Source organism: Carya illinoinensis, chromosome 8 (assembly GCF_018687715.1).
Source record: "Carya illinoinensis cultivar Pawnee chromosome 8, C.illinoinensisPawnee_v1, whole genome shotgun sequence".
NCBI lineage: Eukaryota > Viridiplantae > Streptophyta > Magnoliopsida > Fagales > Juglandaceae > Carya > Carya illinoinensis.
The window spans coordinates 32,020,106-32,040,712 of record NC_056759.1 but is presented as its reverse complement, the minus strand read 5'-3'; the positions used below and the strand labels follow the sequence as shown (position 1 = coordinate 32,040,712).

At 39.8% G+C, this 20,607-nt stretch overlaps 1 protein-coding gene and 1 pseudogene across 2 annotated transcripts; both read left to right on the top strand.

The window, feature by feature from the left end:
- Positions 1 to 9,879: 9,879 nt before the first annotated feature.
- On the top strand, positions 9,880 to 11,167 carry LOC122274626 (annotated as a pseudogene).
- Positions 11,168 to 12,956: 1,789 nt separating this feature from the next.
- On the top strand, positions 12,957 to 17,002 carry LOC122274729 (squalene epoxidase 3-like). Of its 2 annotated transcripts, none has more exons than XM_043083739.1 (8): positions 12,957 to 13,629; positions 14,201 to 14,312; positions 14,506 to 14,680; positions 14,873 to 15,041; positions 15,281 to 15,499; positions 15,671 to 15,946; positions 16,180 to 16,429; positions 16,648 to 17,002. In XM_043083739.1, exons 1-8 carry the CDS (start codon positions 13,057 to 13,059, stop codon positions 16,677 to 16,679), a joined length of 1,806 nt encoding a protein of 601 aa, XP_042939673.1. In that variant the 5' UTR covers positions 12,957 to 13,056; the 3' UTR covers positions 16,680 to 17,002. The 2 variants fall into 2 exon arrangements, with proteins under 2 accessions (XP_042939673.1, XP_042939672.1); XM_043083738.1 differs by having other exon boundaries at positions 16,180 to 16,458.
- Positions 17,003 to 20,607: the final 3,605 nt, after the last annotated feature.

Sequence of the window (20,607 nt, the reverse complement as noted above, 5' to 3'; positions counted from 1 at the left end):
ACTTTCATGAGAAACAGCTTTAAGTGCTAAACTCTTCTTTAGCTTTCCTTCTTCTTCTCATCTTTTCAATGTGTACTCATGGGTGATAAGTGACCCGATGAGTTCATTGACTTTGAGCTTCTTAAAGTCTCTAGCTTCAAGAATCGCTGTCACTTTTGATTCCCAGTGTTTTGGTAGAGAGTTGAGAATTTTTCTTACTATCTCCACCTTGGAATAAACTTTGCCAAGAGCTGTCAAGCTATTTATGATGTTAGTAAAACGAGTGTGCATACTAGAAATAGATTCATCATCATTCATCTTAAACATTTCATATTCATGAGTAAGAATATAAATTTTTGATTCCTTGACTTGCGAAGTTCCTTCATAAGTAACTTCCAAGTTATCCCAAATTTCTTTTGCCATAGCACAAGTCATTATTCTATTAAACTCATTTCCATTGAGAGCATTAAATAATAAATTCATAGCAGTTAAATTTAAAGTATAAAGTCTATCGTCTTCACGATCAAACAAAATTATCTACCTTTTGTATAAGTCTAAAAAAGCATCAATCATTTTTGAAAATATTCAAATAAAACATGCACATGTGAAAGATGACAATCAATCATTTCTAATATTTTCAAAATTCAACCCTTTAATCAAGGCATGCACATGCAAAAGATGACAATCAATCATCTTTCAAAATTTTCAAATTTAATTTTCAAAAATATTCATGCACATGTGGAAAATGTATTTTAATGCTTTATGATAAAATATTAATTTTGAGCATTAATCCTAATTTCAAATTTTGAAGAGATTTACAACATTACTCTATAATTTTAATGTGAACTTGTTCCCTTCTTACTCATACTTGTTTCCTTGATGTGCTTGACTCCATTGTGTAGACGACTTGAGCTTGAGACTTCTTTATTCTTTGAATTCATTTGTTATCATCAAAATCCATGTGTAAATATATAATTACACAAAACTTGAAATCTTGGGTTCAACAATCTCCCCCTTTTTGGCATCCGATAGATGAAAATGATCATTTTTTTATAGAAACTCTGAGCCTTCAATCCCATTTGTCAACAACATTAGGCGATTTTTTAAATCTTTGGCTGTATTAAATTCATAGAGTTAGGCCTCGAGGCTTTGCAGCACTTGTCGGGTGACGGATGGCTCCATTTTTCAACTATCTATAGTGTCTACTAACGCACCGTTTTCTTCAGTCTATTTATTTGTTGCGGATCCTTTTTAATGATGCCAAAAGGGGGAGAAGTGTTAGACTAGAACATTAATACTGTTTAAATTGCTAAACTTGTTATATATGCTTGGAATTATATTTATACTTTTGCTTGAAAAACTAACGCACATTCTCAGGGGGAGCTTAAGTATTAATATAGGTTTCAGGTTCTATCAAGTATTTGTCATCATCAAAAATCCATGTGTAAATATATAATTACACAAAACTTGAAATCTTGGGTTCAACACTATGCTCGGAGACCATGAATCCTAAGAACTTGCCCAATTCCACTCCGAAGGCACACTTCAGCAGGTTGAGCTTCATTTGGTAGTGCCGGATTACTGCGGAAGCCTCCTAAAGGTCTAATAGATGCTACTTGGGTTTCTTGCTCTTCATCAGCAGGTCGTCCACGTACACCTTCATATTTCAGCAAATTTTTTGCTTGAACATCCGGTTGACCAACCACTGGAATATGGCGTAGGCGTTCTTTAGACCGAATGGCATGACTTTGTAGTAGTAGAGCCCTATGTCTATGATTAAGGCCATCTTCTCTTCACCATCTAGATTCATTCAGATATGGTTGTACCCGGAGTATGCGTCCAAGAAGTTAAGAAGTGGGTGGCCCATTGTTGAGTCTGCTATCAAATCAATGTGAGGCAGGGCAAAGCTGTCCTTTGAGCATGCCTTGTTTAGGTTCGTGAAGTTGATGCACATTCTCCACTTCCTGCTCGCCTTCTTGACTAGCACAACATTGGAGAGCCACTCGAGATAATGGGCCTCTTGAAAGAATCTTTCCATGAAGAGATGGTCCACTTCCTTGGCTATGGCCTCGTACTTCTCTACGTTAAAGCTTTGGAGCTTTTGTTTGACTTTCTTGGTTGTTGGGTCCATGCAGAGACAATGCTCGATGACCAAGTTATTGATCCCAAGCATCTTATTGTGACATCACTCAAAGACATCCTGATGCTCGACGAGGAGCCAATTCAAGGCTTGCTTTAGTTTGGGAGCCCTTTTAGTCCCTACTAGCATAGTGCACTCAGGCCGTTGTTGGTCCATGGAAACCAGTTACAAGGGCTCGTTGGGTTCCCCCTATCGTAGCGCTTGTTTGTCTTGGACCTCCCCATCCCACTCCGTTAAGGTCTGTGGTAGAGGTGGTTCAGGGACCACTCACTATTCTCCGATCATCTTGACCTCTTTTGCCTCATGTCGTAATTCCTGAGCATAGCACTCCTGAGCCAATACTTGTTCACTGTAGACCTCTCCCTGCCCCAAATTCATGGAGAACTTCATCTTGAGGTGGTATGTAGAACTTACCGCCCTAAGGCTATTCAAGGTTGAGCGCCTCAGTATCGTGTTGTACGAGGAGGGGGCCTTTACCACCATAAAGTCGGCCATTGTGGCGGAAGTCCTGGGGGCCTTTCCAGCTAGGACGGACAGCATGATGAACCTCATTGGTTGGATGGTGTCTCCCATGAAACCTTTGAGCGGTATCGGAGCTGAGTGTAGTCGGTCTGGGCTGATCCCTATCCTAACAAAGGCTTCCTAGAAAAGGATGTCTGCTAAACTACCATTGTCAACCAAGACTCTTCGCATTGTGAAGTTGGCATCATCGTACAGGTGAAGGATTCCTTCCTCGTCTTTCTCATTGAAGGTTATCGCAGTTCCTCCAGCATGTTTCTTGGTACCAGTTGCCCTTCCTATTTTGAATACTTCTTCATACCGAGACCTTCAGGCGTAGGCCCTCCGAGCCGACTAGGTGGAACCCCCTTGGCGTATCCTCCCACGATCATGTGGATCTCGCCCACTGGGCTCTTTGCCCTCATTGTGCTCCTACTTTGAGGGCTCATTCGGGCCTCCTTCCTAAGCCCCTATCACCTTGGGCTCTCGCTTCATCAGGACCTCGGATGGCTGCCCTCACGCCGTTTTTGTCGTCCTTCCGCCTGCCATTGATGATGATGCAGGCCTTCCAACGCCTCCTTTCTCTACTTCAAAGTATAGAAATCCTCAGTACTATGCTGGTTCGTCAAATGGTAAGCACAATACTTGAGGCTCCCTTGACCCTGTTGGGGTTCCTTTCGCTAGCTTGAGGCATGTTCACTCTCTACGACCATGCTTATGTGTGCATGAGGCCCACCACATATTCGAGCCGGTGCTTCACTCTTTTTCTTGTCCTCTTGTGCACATTTCTTGCTCCCTTTTCGGTTCTGTCGGCCCTTCTATTCACTCCATTCTTGACTGCATATTCTAAATCAGTTTTCTGGGGAGCTATTTGGGCTCGGAGGGTGTCTTTCGGTTAATGAAGTCGTTAGCCTAGTCCATGAATTCTCTTAATATCGTGGGGGTCCTCTAGGCTATCTATGTCATGAACGAGTTCCGGGGCCAAATCCCTCCCAGTAGTGCCACCAAGGTGACTTTTTCATCCTTGCTGTCTGTGGTCATGCGCTCCCGATTGAACTGAGAGAGGTATGATTTCAGGCTTTTGTTTTCCTGTTGCTTCACCGTCAGGAGGTAGGTGGCGAGGTGCCTCATCTTCCAACTCGCCATAAATTGTGTCAAGAAAAGACAAGCTAATGCTCCAAAACTATCCACGGATCTTGGGGAGGGACTCGAACCAGGCTTGCGCCACCCCCTTTAGGGTCAAGGGAAAGCTCGGCACGCGACTGCCCCCAGGAATTTGTGGATGGTTATATGGTCCTAGAACATCTCTAAGTGTTCCAGCGGATCCTTGGACCCGTCGTACACTTCCATCTAGGGGACCTTGAATTTAGGCCGGAGAGGGACTGCCATAACTCTCGCGTTGTACAGTAGGTCTGGACTGGTGAGTAGCTGGTCTACAGAGGATGAAGCGTCCATTCGTCTGGCCATCTCTGTGTGCTTATCTCCAAGATCTCGGAGCTCAAGGTGAATTTTGCGTCTCTCTTACTCGGTTATGGCGATTTCAGGGAAGCACCGCTATTCAACATGCTCGTTGTGAGTGGGTTCCTCTCCCTCCACCAGTTCTTCGTTGGTTCGCCTTAGAGCAATGTTTTCTTGGCAGAGCGTCCCCACCTCCTCCATTAATTTCTTTACCTGTCTTCCATCTTCGTGAGCCTCGCCTCCATTAATTCACACTGTTCTTCCTCTCTTCATGTGGTTTGAGACCTTGTCGTTCCCGGCATATGACGAACACGCTTCCATAGGAAAGATCCACCAGATGGCGCCATTGTTAATGCTATGTTTCGTAGCCCAAGCATCTCCACAGAGGCCCAACTCACACCAGAAGCTATGGAGAAATGTGAGCTTCAGGGTGGTGGGGGACACTTTCGATGCTTAAGTCAGTTTATGGTTCTCTATGCAAGGATTATAGAAGCTTGAGTATGAAAAGTGACTAAGAGCCCTCCCTTCAATGAGGGAGAGGGTATATAAACAAGGTTAGGGTGATCCCCTAGAGGGTGATCATGAGGGTGTCACTCTGTACTCAAGTCGCATCTCCCTGCCAGCTTCCTGCTATGCAACAGTCCTGCATGACATGATCTCGATGACTTTGACAACCCAGAAGCACGTCGTGGCATGAACAGCCCTGGATTTCATTAAATGCCCGTCTCTAAATCCCATTAAATATGATGTGGCCTTGATCAAGTGCATCCACTTCTAAGGTTTGTCCAGCTGTCGAGATTCACAGGTAGGGGTTGTCCTTGACTTTGCACAATGGGGGCTGTCAGCTAGTAGTGGTGTCAGACAATCTATCCTTCAACTCCTGACTAACATGTGCTGTCTAGCTGCTTCTTCTCCTAGGCGTCTCGGGCCGACCTAACCCAACTCATCATTTCCTCTCCGGCCTTTGAGTTGTTTAGACCCTATAAATTGGGCCCATTTGGCTTGGCCCAGCCTTAAGAATAACTCCCCTCATAGAAGGAATCAGTGTTTTTTTTTTTTCATTTGTTGTGATTACGACACACTTGAGTGAAGGTTAGATGAAGAGTTGTCTTTTGGTAGATTCATGAACTAGAGTGAAGGTTCATCTTAAAGGAAGTAATTCATGTATTTAGAGATTCATGTATTTGGGATATTCATGTTCTTGGGTGTTCGTGTACTAGGGAAGGTCATGTATTAGAGTAAATGCTTGCTGAATCTACAAACCTATAAATACCCATGCACAAAGTAAGCAACTTGAGAAATAATTCAATTAAAGAAATTTCAGAAATAGTCTCTCATCTCTTTCCTCTAGAATAGAATACCGGTTTTTCCCCTCCAACAAACTGGTATCATAGCTATAATTTTCTAAATTTTGAAGATGGCCAACTCGTCATTTCCATTTCAATTTTTTCATTTGACAAAGGTGAATTATGAGAATTGGTATGTTCGAATGAAAGCTTTGCTTGGATCTCAAGATGCATGGGAGATCGTAGATAAAGGCTATGAGGAGTTTAGAGATGAAGCTTCGTTGAGTTCTAATCAAAATGAGGCTCTGCAAAGGTTACAGAAAAAGGACCAACAAGCTCTCACGCTCATCCATCATTGTTTGGATGAAGCAATGTTCAAGAAAGTGGCCAATGCCACTAATTCCAAGCAAGCATGGAAGATCTTACAAAACTCCTATCAAGGAGTTGATAAAGTGAAGAAGGTGCAGCTCCAAACACTACGAGGTGAGTTTGAACTCCTTCGTATTCAAGCATATGAGAGTATTGTAGATTACTTTTCAAAATTGTTGGCCATTGTGAATTAAATGAGGAGATATGGAGAAAAGCTGGAGGATGTCCGGGTGCTTGAGAAGATTCTTCGCTCGTTGCATTCAAAGTTTGATTATATTGTAGTGGTTATCGAAGAGTCAAAAGACTTGGAGGCTATGATGGTTGATCAACTCATGAGATCTCTCTAAGACCATGAAGAGAGACTCAAGAAAAGGAATAACCTATTGAGCAGGTTCTCGCCACAAAGCTCTTTGTGAAAGAGGAGGAAGGAGAGCATGATAAAAGTCAACTAGGAAGAGGACGTGGACAAGGAAGAGGAAAAAGAGGATGAAGATGAGGAAGAGGAGGAAAAAACAATCAAAATTCCAACTATGAAGAGAGAGGTCAATCCCTAAGAAGTCGTGGCAGAGGAAATTACTCAAGGCAGAATGGGCGACAATATGACAAGTCCAAAATCAAATGCTAGAATTATCAGAAGTATGGTCACTATGCTTCAGAGTGCTGGAGTTCTCCTAGCAATGCTGAAGAGAAGGTGAATCATGTTGAAAATAAGGAAGCGAAGCCCACTTTGCTACTAGCCTACAACAGAGAAGAAACTAGCAAATCAAATTTATGATATCTTGATAATGCTGCAAGCAATCGTATGTGCGAATACAAAAGCAAGTTTGTGGAGCTTGACGAATTGGTGAGTGGGAATGTCACTTTTGGATATTTTTCATAAGTTCCCATCAAAGAGAGAGGTACAATTCTAATTCAGTTGAAAAATAGGAGCCATCAATTTATGTTAAATGTTTATTATGTTCCAAGTATGAAAAGCAACATTTTGAGTTTGGGGAAACTCTTGGAAAAAGACTATGAGATTGAAATAAAAAATCTTAGTTTTTTTCCAAGAGATGAGAAGAATTCGATTGCTAAAGTGTCTATGACAAGCAACATGATGTTTTTGCTTGATATTCAAACTGATGTGGCTAAGTGCCTCAAAGCTTGTGTGAAAGATACGTCTTGGCTTTGGCATTTGAGGCTTGGGTATGTTAATTTTGGTGGATTGAAGTTGTTGGCTCAAAAGGAGATGGTGAAAGGCTTGCCGCCTATTGATCAATCTGATCAACTTTGCAAAGGGTGTCTTGTTGGCAAACAATTCTAGAAGAGTTTTCCAAAAGAATCAATTACAAGAGCAAGTGAGCCGCTCCAACTTGTTCATGCCGATGTTTGTGGACTGATCAAGCCTTTTTCATTTGGTAAAAATTGATACTTCCTCCTCTTTATTGATGACTTTAGTAGAAAAACGTGGATATATTTTTTGAAAGAAAAATCTAAAGTGTTTAGTACTTTTAAAAAATTCAAAGCACTTATTGAAAAATAAAGTGGCTATGAGATTTTGAGATCAAATAATGGGGGTGAGTTTACATCTAATGAATTTAATGAGTTTTGTACATGGGATTCGTCGGGTTTTGATGGTTCCAAGATCGCCTCAACAAAATGGGATGGTTGAAAGAAAGAACAGAGCGATTCTTAACATAGCCCGAAGCATGTTGAAGACGAAGATGATACCTAAAGAGTTTTGGGCGGAAGTGGTTGATTATGCTGTTTACTTATCAAACCGTTGTCCTACAAAAAGTGTAGAGAACTCAACTCCCCAAGAAGCATGGAGTGGAAAAAAGTCAAGTGTTTCCCATTTGAGAGTTTTTGGAAGTATTGGCTATGTGCATGTGCCCGATCAAGAAAGATCCAAGCTTGATGATAAAAGCAAGAAGCACATCTTCATTGGTTATGATCTTTGATCCAAAGGCTACAAGCTTTATAATCCAAGCATCGAGAAGATGAATGTTAGTAGGGACGTGGAATTTGATGAAGAAGGTTTGTGAGATTGGAGTGATCAAGAAAATGAAAGATATGATTTCTTTCCCTTCCCTAAAAATAATGTACAAGAACTCATGACACCTCCTCAATCACCAACAATTCATTGTATTCATTCATCATCTTCTTATGAAGGAAGTTCTAGTGAAAGGCAACCCCGAATGAGAAGTCTTCAAGATCTTTATTAGGTAACAGAGAATTTAAGTGATGATCCAACTCTTTTTTGTCACTTTGCCGATTGTGAACCAATAGGTTTTGAAGAAGTGGTACAAGAGAAAAGGTGGAGAATTGCCATGGATGAGGAGATCAAATCAATCAAGAAGAATGATACTTGGGAATCGGTGACTTTACCGGAGGGACAAAAGCCCATTGGTGTGAAGTGGGTTTACAAAGTAAAGAAGAATGCCAAGGGAGAAGTAGAAAGATTCAAGGTGAGATTGGTGGCCAAGGGATATAGCCAATGTCTTGGTATTGATTATGGAGAAGTCTTTGCCCCTGTTGCACGATTAGAGACGATCCAGATGATTATTTCTCTTGCAGCTCCAAAGAAGTGGAAGATTTATCAAATGGATGTCAATAGGCTTTCTTGAATTGAATCCTTGACGAAGAAGTTTATGTAGAGCAACCTATGGGTAATGTGGTCAAAGGGCAAGAAGATAAAATGCTGAAGTTAAAGAAAGCCTTGTACAGTTTAAAACAAGCGCCAAGGGCATGGAATAGTCAAATTGATAAATATTTTTAGGAGAATGGAATCACCAAGTGCCCGCATGAATATGCTCTCTATGATAGGGTGCGTGAAAATAGAGACATTTTTCTTGTTTGCATATATGTTGATGACTTAATGTTTACTGGAAGTAATCCAAGTATGTTTGAAGAATTTAAGAAAGCTATAACGAGAGAATTTGAAATGACCGATATTGGTCTCATTTCTTATTATCTTGGCATTGAGATCAAACAAATGGAGGATGGAATTTTTATCTCTCAAGAAGGTTTTGCAAGGGAAATACTCAAAAGATTCAAGATGAAAGATTGTCAATCCGTGAGAACCCCGGTTGAATGTGGACCAAAATTGTCCAAGCATGATGACGGAGAGAAGGTAGATCCCACAATGTTCAAGAGTCTTGTTGGAAGTTTGAGATACTTGACTTGCATAAGACCTGATATGCTTTATGGAGTTGGACTTGTTAGCCAATATATGGAGTCACCAAGCACAATGCATTTCAAAGCAGCTAAGAGAATTCTACGTTATCTGAAAGGTACTATTGATTACGACATTCTTTATTCATTTTCCAATGAATTTAAGCTTGTGGGGTATAGTGATAGTGATTGAGCCGGAGACTTGGATGACAAAAAGAGCACTATCGGTTTTGTGTTTTATTTGGGAAATCCGGCATTTACTTGGAGTTCTAAGAAGCAACCAATTGTGATGCTCTCCACATGTGAAGTTGAATATGTTGCTGCAACATCTTGTGCTTGTCATGCAATTTGGCTGAGAAGGTTATTGAATGAGCTACTCATGCCACAAGAGGAAGCCACATAGATTTTTGTTTATAACAAGTCGGCACTTGCATTGGCGAAAAATCCGATCTTTCATGATAGAAGCAAGCATATTGATATAAGATTTCATTTTATTCGAGAATGCATTGTCAAGAATGAAGTACAAGCCAAAGTTGTGAAGACCCATGATCAAGTTGCAGATATTTTTACGAAGCCTCTCAAGTATGATACTCTTAACAAGTTGCTGATGCGGCTCAGAGTTACCAAGAATTAAGTTTAAAGGCGGGTGTTGAATAATAAACTTAATTTAGTAAATGTTAGATGAAGATTTGTCTTTTGGTAGATTCATGAGCTAGAGTGAAGTTCATCTTGAAAGAAGTAATTCATATACTTAGGGATTCATGTATTTGGGATATTCATGCATTTGGGATATTTATGTACTTGGGTATTCGTGTACTAGGGAAGTCATGTATTAGAGTAAATGCTAGGTGAATCTAGAAGCCTATAAATATCCATGTATGCATTGGCACAAAGTAAGCAAATTGAGAAATAATTCACTTAGAAAATTTTTAGAAATGGTCTCTCCTCTGTTCCCTCTAGAATAGAATACCAGTTTTTTTCTCCAACAAAAAGAAGATGAAATTGAAGCTAGCATGGGGTGTGGAACCATATGACATAGAGGAAGTTGATTGAAACTGCAAGAATCTTGTGCCCAAAGGCGTTGTACGTGTGCCTGATATCAAGTACCCTTTGCCCTATAAAGCAAAATCCTTTTCTCTTGTTATAGTGTCAAACGCTTTGGATTACCTGTCCCCAAAATTCCTGAACAAGACTCTTCCAGAACTTGCAAGGATATCTGCTGATGGTCTTGTTATTTTTACATGTACCTTTTTTTTGTTGAGAAAATGTATGTAACCTCATAAAATATCACTACATATTATTGCTACATATTCGAATGTAATCATATCATGGTTCTTTTTGTAAATTGATGTTTTGAAGTAATTGCATTCCAACTACATCAGTTTTGGTGGATGCATCAACAAGCTCTTAGGCATCTCCATTATAAATATCTAAGGAGATGTTTAGTAATGACAATCTCCTATCTTTCTACTTCTCTCTAATTTGCATGCATGCACATGCCATCTATGAGACCCTATATCATTAGGATCACACTTTCAGCCTCTTGGACATATGTACGCCTTTGAAAGGTTTCTAGATGTAATTTTCTTCGTTCTGTTATTCCTTCTTAATAATTTCATGAAAATCTATTGCTTGCAGTCATGTTTGATCCCAACATTCCTAATGTTTTTGTGTATGTAAGCTTGATCTTGGTCAACAGGGAGCTAAAGTTGCTGAGTTATCCAAATTTGGACGGCCGGTAAGTTTATATCACATTCCTTGTATGGCGTCTCTCTGCTCTTGGGTTGGTTTTGATTGAAATTTCTCTTAGCAATCATGTCCTTTTTGAGGTATTTTTATATTGCACTATTCAATTGAAAAACAATTTGGTTAACGCAAAGATATTTATGATTGCAGTGTTCTTTGGTTTGCAATTGAAGGAGTCATTTATAAGAATAAGTAAAATTCCTTGCATTTTTCAAAACCTCGAAAAGCTTTCTTTTCTGATTCAATTTGGTAATTTGGTATTAAAGCTTTTAGTGCTATCAACTACGTAATCATGTGCTTGATTTTGTTATGATCATATATATGTAATATTTTTTGTACTTCTCTTCTCTATACGCATTTTGGCTACCGATTATGCTCTATGAAGGCCAAAATGCGGAGCACGTCTTTATGGGCACGCTTCTTTGTCCAGACCAACCTAGAAGAAAATGAAGCTACCATTAAGAAGTTTGGATATGATGCATCCAAAAATTCATACAAGCCAAACTGCAAAGTTTTCCATCTCAACTCATGCTATTGATATTTTCAGATTTGTGATAACATATTATTCAATAAAAGTGCCTGAGAGCCCTTCCCTCAATGAGGGAGAGGGTATATACACCTGGTTAAGGTGATCCCTAGAAGGGGGATCGTGGGGGTGTCACATCGTCCTAGGGTCACGTCTCCTTGCCAGCTTCTTGCTATGCAACCGTTCTGCATGATATGATCATGGTGACTACTGACAACTCGAAAGGCACATTGTGGCATGCACACCCCTAGACTCCACTAAATGCGATGTGGCTCCTTCGTTATGGCATGCCCATCGTTATGGCATGCCCATCTCTTCATTCCATTAAATGCGGCATGACCTCGATCAGATGCACTCACTTCTAAGGTTTGTCCAGCAGCTAGGGTTCAGGGAGATGGGTTGTCCTAGACTTTGCTCATTGGGTGTTGTTGGCTAGTAGTGGTGTCAGGCAATTTGTCCTTTAACCCCTATCAGGCAACCCCTCGAAAATAACTCCCCTAACAAGAGGATTAATCGGTATTTCTTTTCATTTGTTGTGATTACGACACCAAAAACACCTATAAAAGGAAGTTCTGGTCCCCAAGCATTCAACACCTATAAAAGGAAGTTCTGGTCCCCAAGCATTCATAGAACGATACAAAGCATGCAAGTAAAAGTACAAGCAAACAACGACAGATCGTAAAAAGCATTAAACAAGGCACGCAATTAGTCCCCACTTCTAGTCCCATCCTTCAACCTCAGCCCCTCCAACCCTTTACGAATGTGGACAGACAATGTACGTAGTTGTTATCTCACGACAGGCATGCATGCATGGATCTCGGTCCCTCAATATATAACCATACTATAAGTATCAAGTTCATGACGTGGGCATAGCTTCACCAAGAATTGCCGGCCAGGTTTTGTACCTTATGGCACGTTTATCATGGCTCAACGTTTTGTGGCAACCTTCAGGATGAGCACCTTGATCAGGATTCAGGTGGTTCACTTGATCGATATAAATCTCAATAGACAAAAATATATGTTTATATATTCTAAATGATATTATTTGTAATCGAAAGGTGTGTAAACCTGCGTATTTATTTTAGAAAAAAGCGTATAAATCTGAAATTCTTGTGAAAAAAAATATATATATATTTTTTAGTAATAGCTAGACTTCATTTATTTTAAAGAGAGTGCGTTGAGTTTGCACACTCTAAACATGTATCTACCATTACTCTTAAATTATATATTTGAGATGATAAATTATCTGGGACTAATGAAAAAATTATATTTTAATAGTAAATTCCACTGCTTTTGAAGGAGAGTATGTGTGATTTGCACAGTACTTTAGGACTGTATCTAGTATTATTCATTTAAAATATTTTAGGTGTAAAATGTGTTATTTATAGCTCCTTCATATAATATTGTGTGGGATTTATTATAATTGTTATTTTTAAGATTTTAGAACTTCTACTTTTTTATAAATTAATTATAAAATTATAATGATGAAATGAAATAAGATAAACCGTTTCCGTATCCAAACTAAGCCTAATTTATTTGTAAAAGAAGTTGTTTACAAGTGCAATATTTAACAACCCACTAAAAAGCAAGATCTTAAGCAGGTATAGCAAAAGCTCATTTAGAGACAAAAACAAAATTGATTTTAGTAAACCAAACTAGCCTATGTTCCCTAGCTAGTTACATAGAGTAAGTCCATGTCTTATAAATACATACTTTATGGGGTCAATATTAAAGACCTGAATTATAGGGAATTTACCTCAAAGACAACCCTGTATTCCTCCTCCTTTAAACTTATTAATGATTTTGAATAGAGAAACTAAAAGAGAAAGGGCAGAAAGACGGGAACCAATTCCAACTTCCAAGATCCTTACGAGGCAGTCAGCCAGTTCTTACCCACCACGATGGCGCCACAATCCGAAGTTAGCAGATGCTCCTATAAATCCACCCACTCACATGCACAATTACATTCGCAGTCACAACCATATCTTCTTCACCACCGCTGCGTTGTAATCTCTCTCTATAAAGCCTCGTTGCCTCCTAAATTCTCTCTTGTTCTACACAATAAATTCTCACCACCCACATCCATATTACTTAGAAGAACCAGAAGAAGAGCCGGCATTGCGAGCATGGTAGAGGGTGAAACGGAGGATTTGACCCAACCCATTTGTTCTTCCTCTTTTTTATCATCTGGGTCTCATTGTTTAATCCCGCTGAAGATAATGATGGCTATCGACCAGAACGTGCTCTGGGCCTTCTTTGCCTCCCTGTTCGGCTTCGTTCTTCTCTACTCTCTCCGTCGTAGGAATTGTAGCAATCCCAACAAGAAACAGCTCAAGAAGAAGAGTTTTCCGGAAGACTGCGCGAAACAGAGCTTTAGCGATGGAGAATCTTGCCCATTGGAGGACTCCGGCACGGACGTTATCATCGTCGGTGCCGGTGTAGCGGGTGCCGCCCTCGCTTACACCCTCGGCAAGGTAATTGTTTTTTTTTTTTTTTTTTTTTTCCTCAAGTCAATAAAGAACTTCTAAAATTTGAAAATTCTCGACTTGAATTCTTTTTGCATGGGTATGAAAATTGGTGGGTCTTTTGAAATTTCCGGTATTATGAAACCAGAGAATTCTGTATAGCATATATATAGGCACAGATCAAATTCAGGAATCTGGGTTGGTGAATATGTGCGGAAGTAAATTACGCAAGTGCGATGATAATAGGAAATTGCATTAGATAGTTTAATCAATAGGAATCGGAAGCTTGACTAAATGCATAGTGTTTCAAGGGAGGTGACAACCACCTCACAACTCAAAAGTGGTTTAAGATTTACCAGTACGGGCAGTATTGGAGTTTTATCGCATGTAGCGGCGTCTAATTATTACTGATTTCCGGTGATTTACTAGACATAATAGATGTAAACCGTGTTACGAAGTTCTCGTGTTTAAAGTTGCCTACTTTACCTGCAATATCACCCCTCAACGATCACTTACCTTGAAATTGTTGATTTATTTCCTTTTACAAGTAGAATCTAAATTTTTTTGCCACTGATTGCAGGACGGAAGACGGGTTCACGTCATTGAAAGAGACTTGACAGAGCCAGACCGAATTGTCGGTGAACTTCTGCAGCCTGGGGGATACCTAAAACTAATTGAATTGGGCCTTGAAGGTATGCTTGGAAGTTCACATCGTTATTGTAATTTCCTGTATCCTTCAAGTGCAATAAAATTTTCTCAAGGATGATTGCAAACATCGTTCTGAACTGACTCTTGTTCCAAGGAGAATTTGTTGGCGTTGGAATAATGATTACTTAGTATTGGTTTTGATTGTGTATTGGTGACACAATTGTGCTTGGATATCAGATTGCGTCGAGGAAATTGATGCTCAGCGAGTGGTTGGATACGCTCTCTTCAAGGATGGGAAAAATGCTAGACTGTCTTATCCTTTGGAAAAGTTTCCTTCAGATGTGGCTGGAAGGAGCTTCCACAACGGGCGTTTTATACAAAGGATGAGAGAAAAAGCTGCCACTCTTCCCAAGTATTATTTCTTGCTGCATATTTTAACCTTAGCGTAGTAAAGTTTTATGCTATCCTTGCTCCATGAATCTCCTACACTGTAGCTTGTTAAGATATTGCTTTGTCCTGGACTCCTGGTGCACATTCCACTTTTTCTTGAATTTGGTCTTCAAGGTTTGCATTGTACTAAGCACATAGTTATGGCCAAGTTCAGTGTGCAATTGGAACAAGGTACAGTTACATCCCTGCTTGAAGGAAATGGGACCATTAAGGGGGTTCAGTACAAAACAAAGGATGGCCAAGAACATAAAGCTTATGCTCCTCTTACGATTGTGTGTGATGGTTGCTTCTCAAAACTTCATCGCTCTCTTTGTAACCCTAAGGTGAAGTTACCATCTTGGAACTATCTAATAGTTACAGTTTGCCTGGTGCAGTTAGAGTTGAGTTGGGAATTGTTCACTGATCATATTTCAACAGTTATAATATATATTATCATAATCCAGGATCTACAGAAATTATTTTGTTTTTTGGCATACACATCTACGTTTTTGCGGTTGGGCATATGCATTCTTGCTCCATTCTATATTGGACTGACTTGTAGAAAACTAATATTTTTCAACAGGTAGATGTGCCATCTTGTTTTGTGGGTTTAGTCTTGGAGAACTGTGAACTTCCATTTGCAAATCATGGACATGTCATTTTAGCGGACCCTTCACCCATCTTGTTTTATCCAATCAGTAGTACTGAGGTTCGCTGTTTGGTTGATGTACCTGGTCAGAAATTACCTTCTGTTGCTAATGGCGAAATGGCCAACAATTTGAAGACGGTGGTGGCTCCACAGGTATCTAGTTTTCTTTTTTGTAATTGATCTTTGATTATGAAGTCCACGACTCAATTCCAATGGCAGTACTACCAGTACTGTATTCAGCATTTTGCATCCTTGTTTTGCATTGGCTTCAGCAAGAACATCTGTTCCTGCACCTTGGATTAATCTAGAGAATTTCAATTACAGATTCCAGCTGAGCTTAAGGAGGCCTTCATATCTGCAGTTGATAAAGGAAATATTAGAACCATGCCAAATAGAAGCATGCCAGCAGATCCACTTCCTACTCCCGGAGCCCTTCTAATGGGTGATGCTTTCAACATGCGGCATCCTCTAACTGGTGGTGGGATGACTGTGGCACTTTCAGATATTGTCGTACTCCGAGATCTTCTTAAGCCACTGCATGACCTGAATGATGCACCTTCATTGTCCAAGTATCTCGAATCCTTTTACACCTTGAGAAAGGTAACTCTCTAGAACAAAAATTGTATTGCTGACATGTATTGCTTATTCATGTGGTGCTAGAAGAATTGGATGGCAAAGTGTTCTTTCCGTTGTTTCTGAATTGCTTTGTTGTATGATAATATTTGAAAAGTCAAGGAACCTTATTTTTTTTGGTGAAAGTCAAGGAACCTTTTAACGTCGAAGGGATGTTAATTCAGACTAACATTGTTGTATGATATGGTTTGTTATTATAGCCGGTGGCGTCTACAATAAATACTCTGGCTGGTGCCCTCTACAAGGTGTTTTCTTCTTCACCTGATCAGGCAAGGAAGGAGATGTGCCAAGCATGTTTTGACTATTTAAGCCTTGGAGGCATATTTTCCACGGGACCGGTAGCTTTGCTCTCTGGTCTAAACCCACGTCCATTGAATTTAGTTCTCCATTTCTTTGCGGTGGCGATATATGGTGTTGGTCGTCTGCTACTACCATTTCCTTCACCCAAAGGCATGTGGATTGGAGCTAGGTTGATTTCGGTGCGCATTCCAAATCAATTTTTGCCTTTTTGTTTTTTTTGGGTAGAGTGCCAAGTCCAAATAGTTATCCTATCCGTTTTTCTTTTTGTTTTTACATCTGTAGGCATGAAGTAGGCATGAATTAATAACCTCATCTTTATAAATAAATATCCCCTACAACGCCTATTGAACAATTTTTGTACTTTTCAGAGTGCATCCAGTATAATATTTCCCATTATTAAGGCAGAAGGAGGGACACAGATGTTCTTCCCTGCAACCGTTTCAGCAAACTATAGAGCTCCTTCTATCAAGCAAGACATCCAAAAGGATATGGCAGAGATCAAGTAGCTGAGGCTTTGTTGCAGTCGAGTAAAAGCAGAGAGTCATCAGAAGCAAGCAAATATACGTACACAAACAAAAGGGGGGTGGGTAGGGGGAATTGATGGAATTTAATGTATCTTGATACTTCCACTAGAGGGCATGGCATAATTGTTTATACATTGAGACCGCTATAAACTGAAGTAACTATATGAACAATCATTCTGTTAGAACTCAAAATTATGCATTTGCTCTTTAACTTATAGAAAATCTAATTTGTATGAAGAAACTCCTTTAAAGAAAAAAGCAATTTTCGCCAAGAGAATCTGGATGACTATGTTATGGGGTTTACTAATGTTTCTTTGTGGCTTACTTCCCATTGCAAACTCTCTCCTTTTTTCGTTGGTAATTATCGTCAACTATGTGTGTAAGGACTGTGGAGCAGCTCCTAGATTATCTTGAAGTGTTGCTACTGAACCTCACTTTTAAGTATGGGACAAGTATGCCATCTCTCTTTTTTTTTTTTTTTTTCCCCCTCAACAGCCAAGTTTTCCATCTCAACTCATACCGTTGATATTTTCCGAGTTGTGATAACATAGTATTCATGTTCATTCTTTGATTTATTTTTGGGATTCTCTCGTGCAACAAAGCCACAAAAGTAAAATTGTCTGGCACTCATATAAAACGTTTTCTGTGGTCTGCGGTGGGTGATTAGCTTTTGTACAACAGATGTTAACGACATTACCTGATGTTCAGTAACTTTCTTCCAAACATTTTATAATTAATATTTATTTCATTTAATTGAAAACATTATACCCTATTCTGTTTCTATCTGTAAGCTCTGTTTTATTTACCATTTTTGGCGAATTATCCTGCAAAAATCCTACAAAAGATGGGGGATGCATATAGAATGTACGGTCTGTGGGTCGATGATATTTAGTGTCATAGATGTTGATTATATCCATTTATGGTGTGTCATTCAGGCAGTCAATATCTGTTCATTTAAGTGATGGAAACTAATATTATAATTTGTTCTCTATAATTTTTATTAAATACTTGCCTTTGGTTTTCCCAGCGCTTTGCTCTGTTGCAAGTGTATCTCTAGGCCATCATCTTGGCTGTGGATATTGCCTGACGCCTGTGCACAATTATTTCTACGAGTCCGTACTTCACTCCCACAACATAACACCAGCCATTTATTTAGCCCTTATTTTTAGGGAATATGGTATAATGCTCGCACATAATACAAGACGCATGCAAACATGCGCAACAGAACAATTTCAACTGGTTAAAACTTGTGATCTGCAGTGGGTAAAGTCAAAGAAAGAATGGAAATTCTATATTTTCGTCGGTTCAAGAGTGAAAATAATGTTGATTAACTCAAAAATCTCAAGAGGCAGCTTAACAATTTTGGTGAGTTTTTGTATTTTGGTCGGTGAGTCTGGGCAGCACCATGGGTTGATTAGTAGATAACCTTGATTCACAAGTCACTGATTGTTGAGGGAAAAATGAGCTTATTGGCATATTCTTGTGAAAACCTATGTAAAATAGTGTTGTAACAAGTGTTGTTGCGGAAAGGCTTGGAGATTGATCAAAGAAAGTGACTTCGCTCGACCCTCGCTCGACTGAGCGCTCGAGCGAACTTGGGCAGATTGCACCGCTCGACCCTCGCTTGACATACAGCTCGAGCGAACTCAGGCATATTCAACTGCTCGACCCTCGCTCGACATTGAGCTCGAGCGAACTCAGGCAGATTCAACCGCTCAACCCTCACTCAACACTGAGCTCGAGAGAACCCAGGCAGAGTGTGTCGCTCGACTCTCGCTCGACACTGAGCTCAAGCGAACTCAGGCAGAGTCGACCGCTCGATACTCGCTCGACATGTCGCTCGAGCGAACTTAGGCAGATTGTCTCGCTCGACACTTCGCTCGAGCCAATATTCCAGATCTCTTACAATGTAGAGTTTTGAAGCGCCTCATTTGATGGGAACTATAAATAGAACAGCTTAACTTCTGTTCTTGGTGTGGAGAATCAAAGCAAAAACCCTAAGGGCCTCCAAGATCTTCTTAAAGCAAACTCTCCCCCATTTAGTTGATTCTCTCTTGGATAAACATTTCTCCACCACAACACATTCAAAATCAACTCTTACTTGAGTCCATTGAAGTGGACATTTTTGTTGGCCGGAAGAGTCCGGAGCTGCCGTTGATGCAAAGATCGAGAGGTTCTCGTGGGAAGCTATAGGAAGGTAGGAGTTCCGACACTACATGCGTATAGAGATCGAGTGGGTCACTCGTGGTGTTGCAAGCCAAGTTTAGCTACTACAAAGGTTTTGTGAGTGTCTCTAAATTGGTTGTAACAAACTAAAATTTCTATAGTGGATTTGAGGTGATGTCTTACACCCGGAGTGGTTTTAAATTTTGAAGATGTTCTTCAAATGAGTTTCCACTCCGTGATCAAAATCATGTGTTGATTATTTGTGTTATTTGGTTCATTTATTAACTGCTTGTTTGTTTAATTTTCAAAAGGCCATAAAAATTAGATTACACCTATTCACCCCCCCTCTAGGTGTAGTGTTGTATAGAACCACTGCTTTTTCAATTGGTATCAGAGCGGGTTCACTTCGCTAGGATTTAGTTCCTGAGTGTGATCCTGCTGTAGCGGTTTAAATGGATAGGTCTCAATCACTCACATCTCCACCATATTTTGATGGAAATAACTATGCTTATTGGAAAGTGAGAATGAGAGCATTCTTGAAATCTGTGGATGAACGAGTATGGGTTTCCATAACAAATGGTTGGACAGAACCAGAGGTTCTTGTTGACGGAGTTCGAACTCCCAAAAGTGTTGAAAATTACTCTAGGGATGAAATAAGTGAGTGCGGTTGGAATAGCAAAGGGCTTAATGCAATCTTTATGGCTGTATCCCAGGAAGAATTCAAACGGATATCAATGTGTCAAAATTGCAAGGAAGCTTAGGATATTCTTGAGATTACCCATGAAGGTACTAAGGCTGTAAAGAATTCTAAGCTTCAAATGTTGACTACTAGTTTTGAAGAGTTGAGAATGAAGGATGATGAAACATTTGATGCTTTCTATGCCAAACTAAATGATATCGTCAACTCTCGCTTTAATTTAGGAGATAAAATTCCTAAGAATAGAGTTGTGAGAAAAGTTCTCAGATCTCTTCCTGAGAGATTTCGTCCTAAGGTTACGGCTATTGAGGAAAGCAAAGATGTGGATACTATGAGAATTGAAGAATTGGTGGGCTCCCTCCAAACATATGAACATACTCTTCCAATGGACAAGAAGCATAAGTCCATAGCACTCAATACTGTTAGAGAGGAGTCAGATGAGTCATCCGATGATTTGGCTATGAGTGACAAAGAAATAGCATTTTATGCTAAGAAATTCAGGAAAATGTTTGTGGCTAGAAATAAAAAGAATTAGAGCCTAGAGAAGAAAAAGTTTAAAAGATACAACAGAGGCTCAAGTTCAGGGAACAAGGATAGAAACTCTGAGAAGCACACTAGAACAAATAGAGATAAGGGTCATTCCAGTGTGCAGTGTCATGAATGCCATGGTTTTGGACACATTCGCCTGGAATGTCCAAACTACAAAAAAGGCAAAAGAAAGAGCAAAAATTGCATCCCTAAGTGAGAGTGAATCAGAGTCAAGTGATTCATCAGGGAACTCTTCCCCAAAAAGAAATCTGAATTACATGGCATTCACTGTCTCGGTAGATAGCAAGAGTCAACACAGTGAAAATGTGTCGGATGATGAGAGCAAGTCTGGAAATGAATCTGAATATGAAGATGAGTTGCTAGAAGTTTATGAGAAGTTATACAAGGAATGT

Bases quoted from the DNA above. Each gene is read 5' to 3' on its own strand.
- LOC122274729 (XM_043083738.1), top strand. From the start codon at position 13,057: ATGGCGCCACAATCCGAAGTTAGCAGATGCTCCTATAAATCCACCCAC. The intron at 15,500-15,670 runs GTATCTAGTTTT...TTTCAATTACAG, and splicing joins AGACGGTGGTGGCTCCACAG to ATTCCAGCTGAGCTTAAGGA. The intron at 15,947-16,179 runs GTAACTCTCTAG...TTGTTATTATAG, and splicing joins CCTTTTACACCTTGAGAAAG to CCGGTGGCGTCTACAATAAA.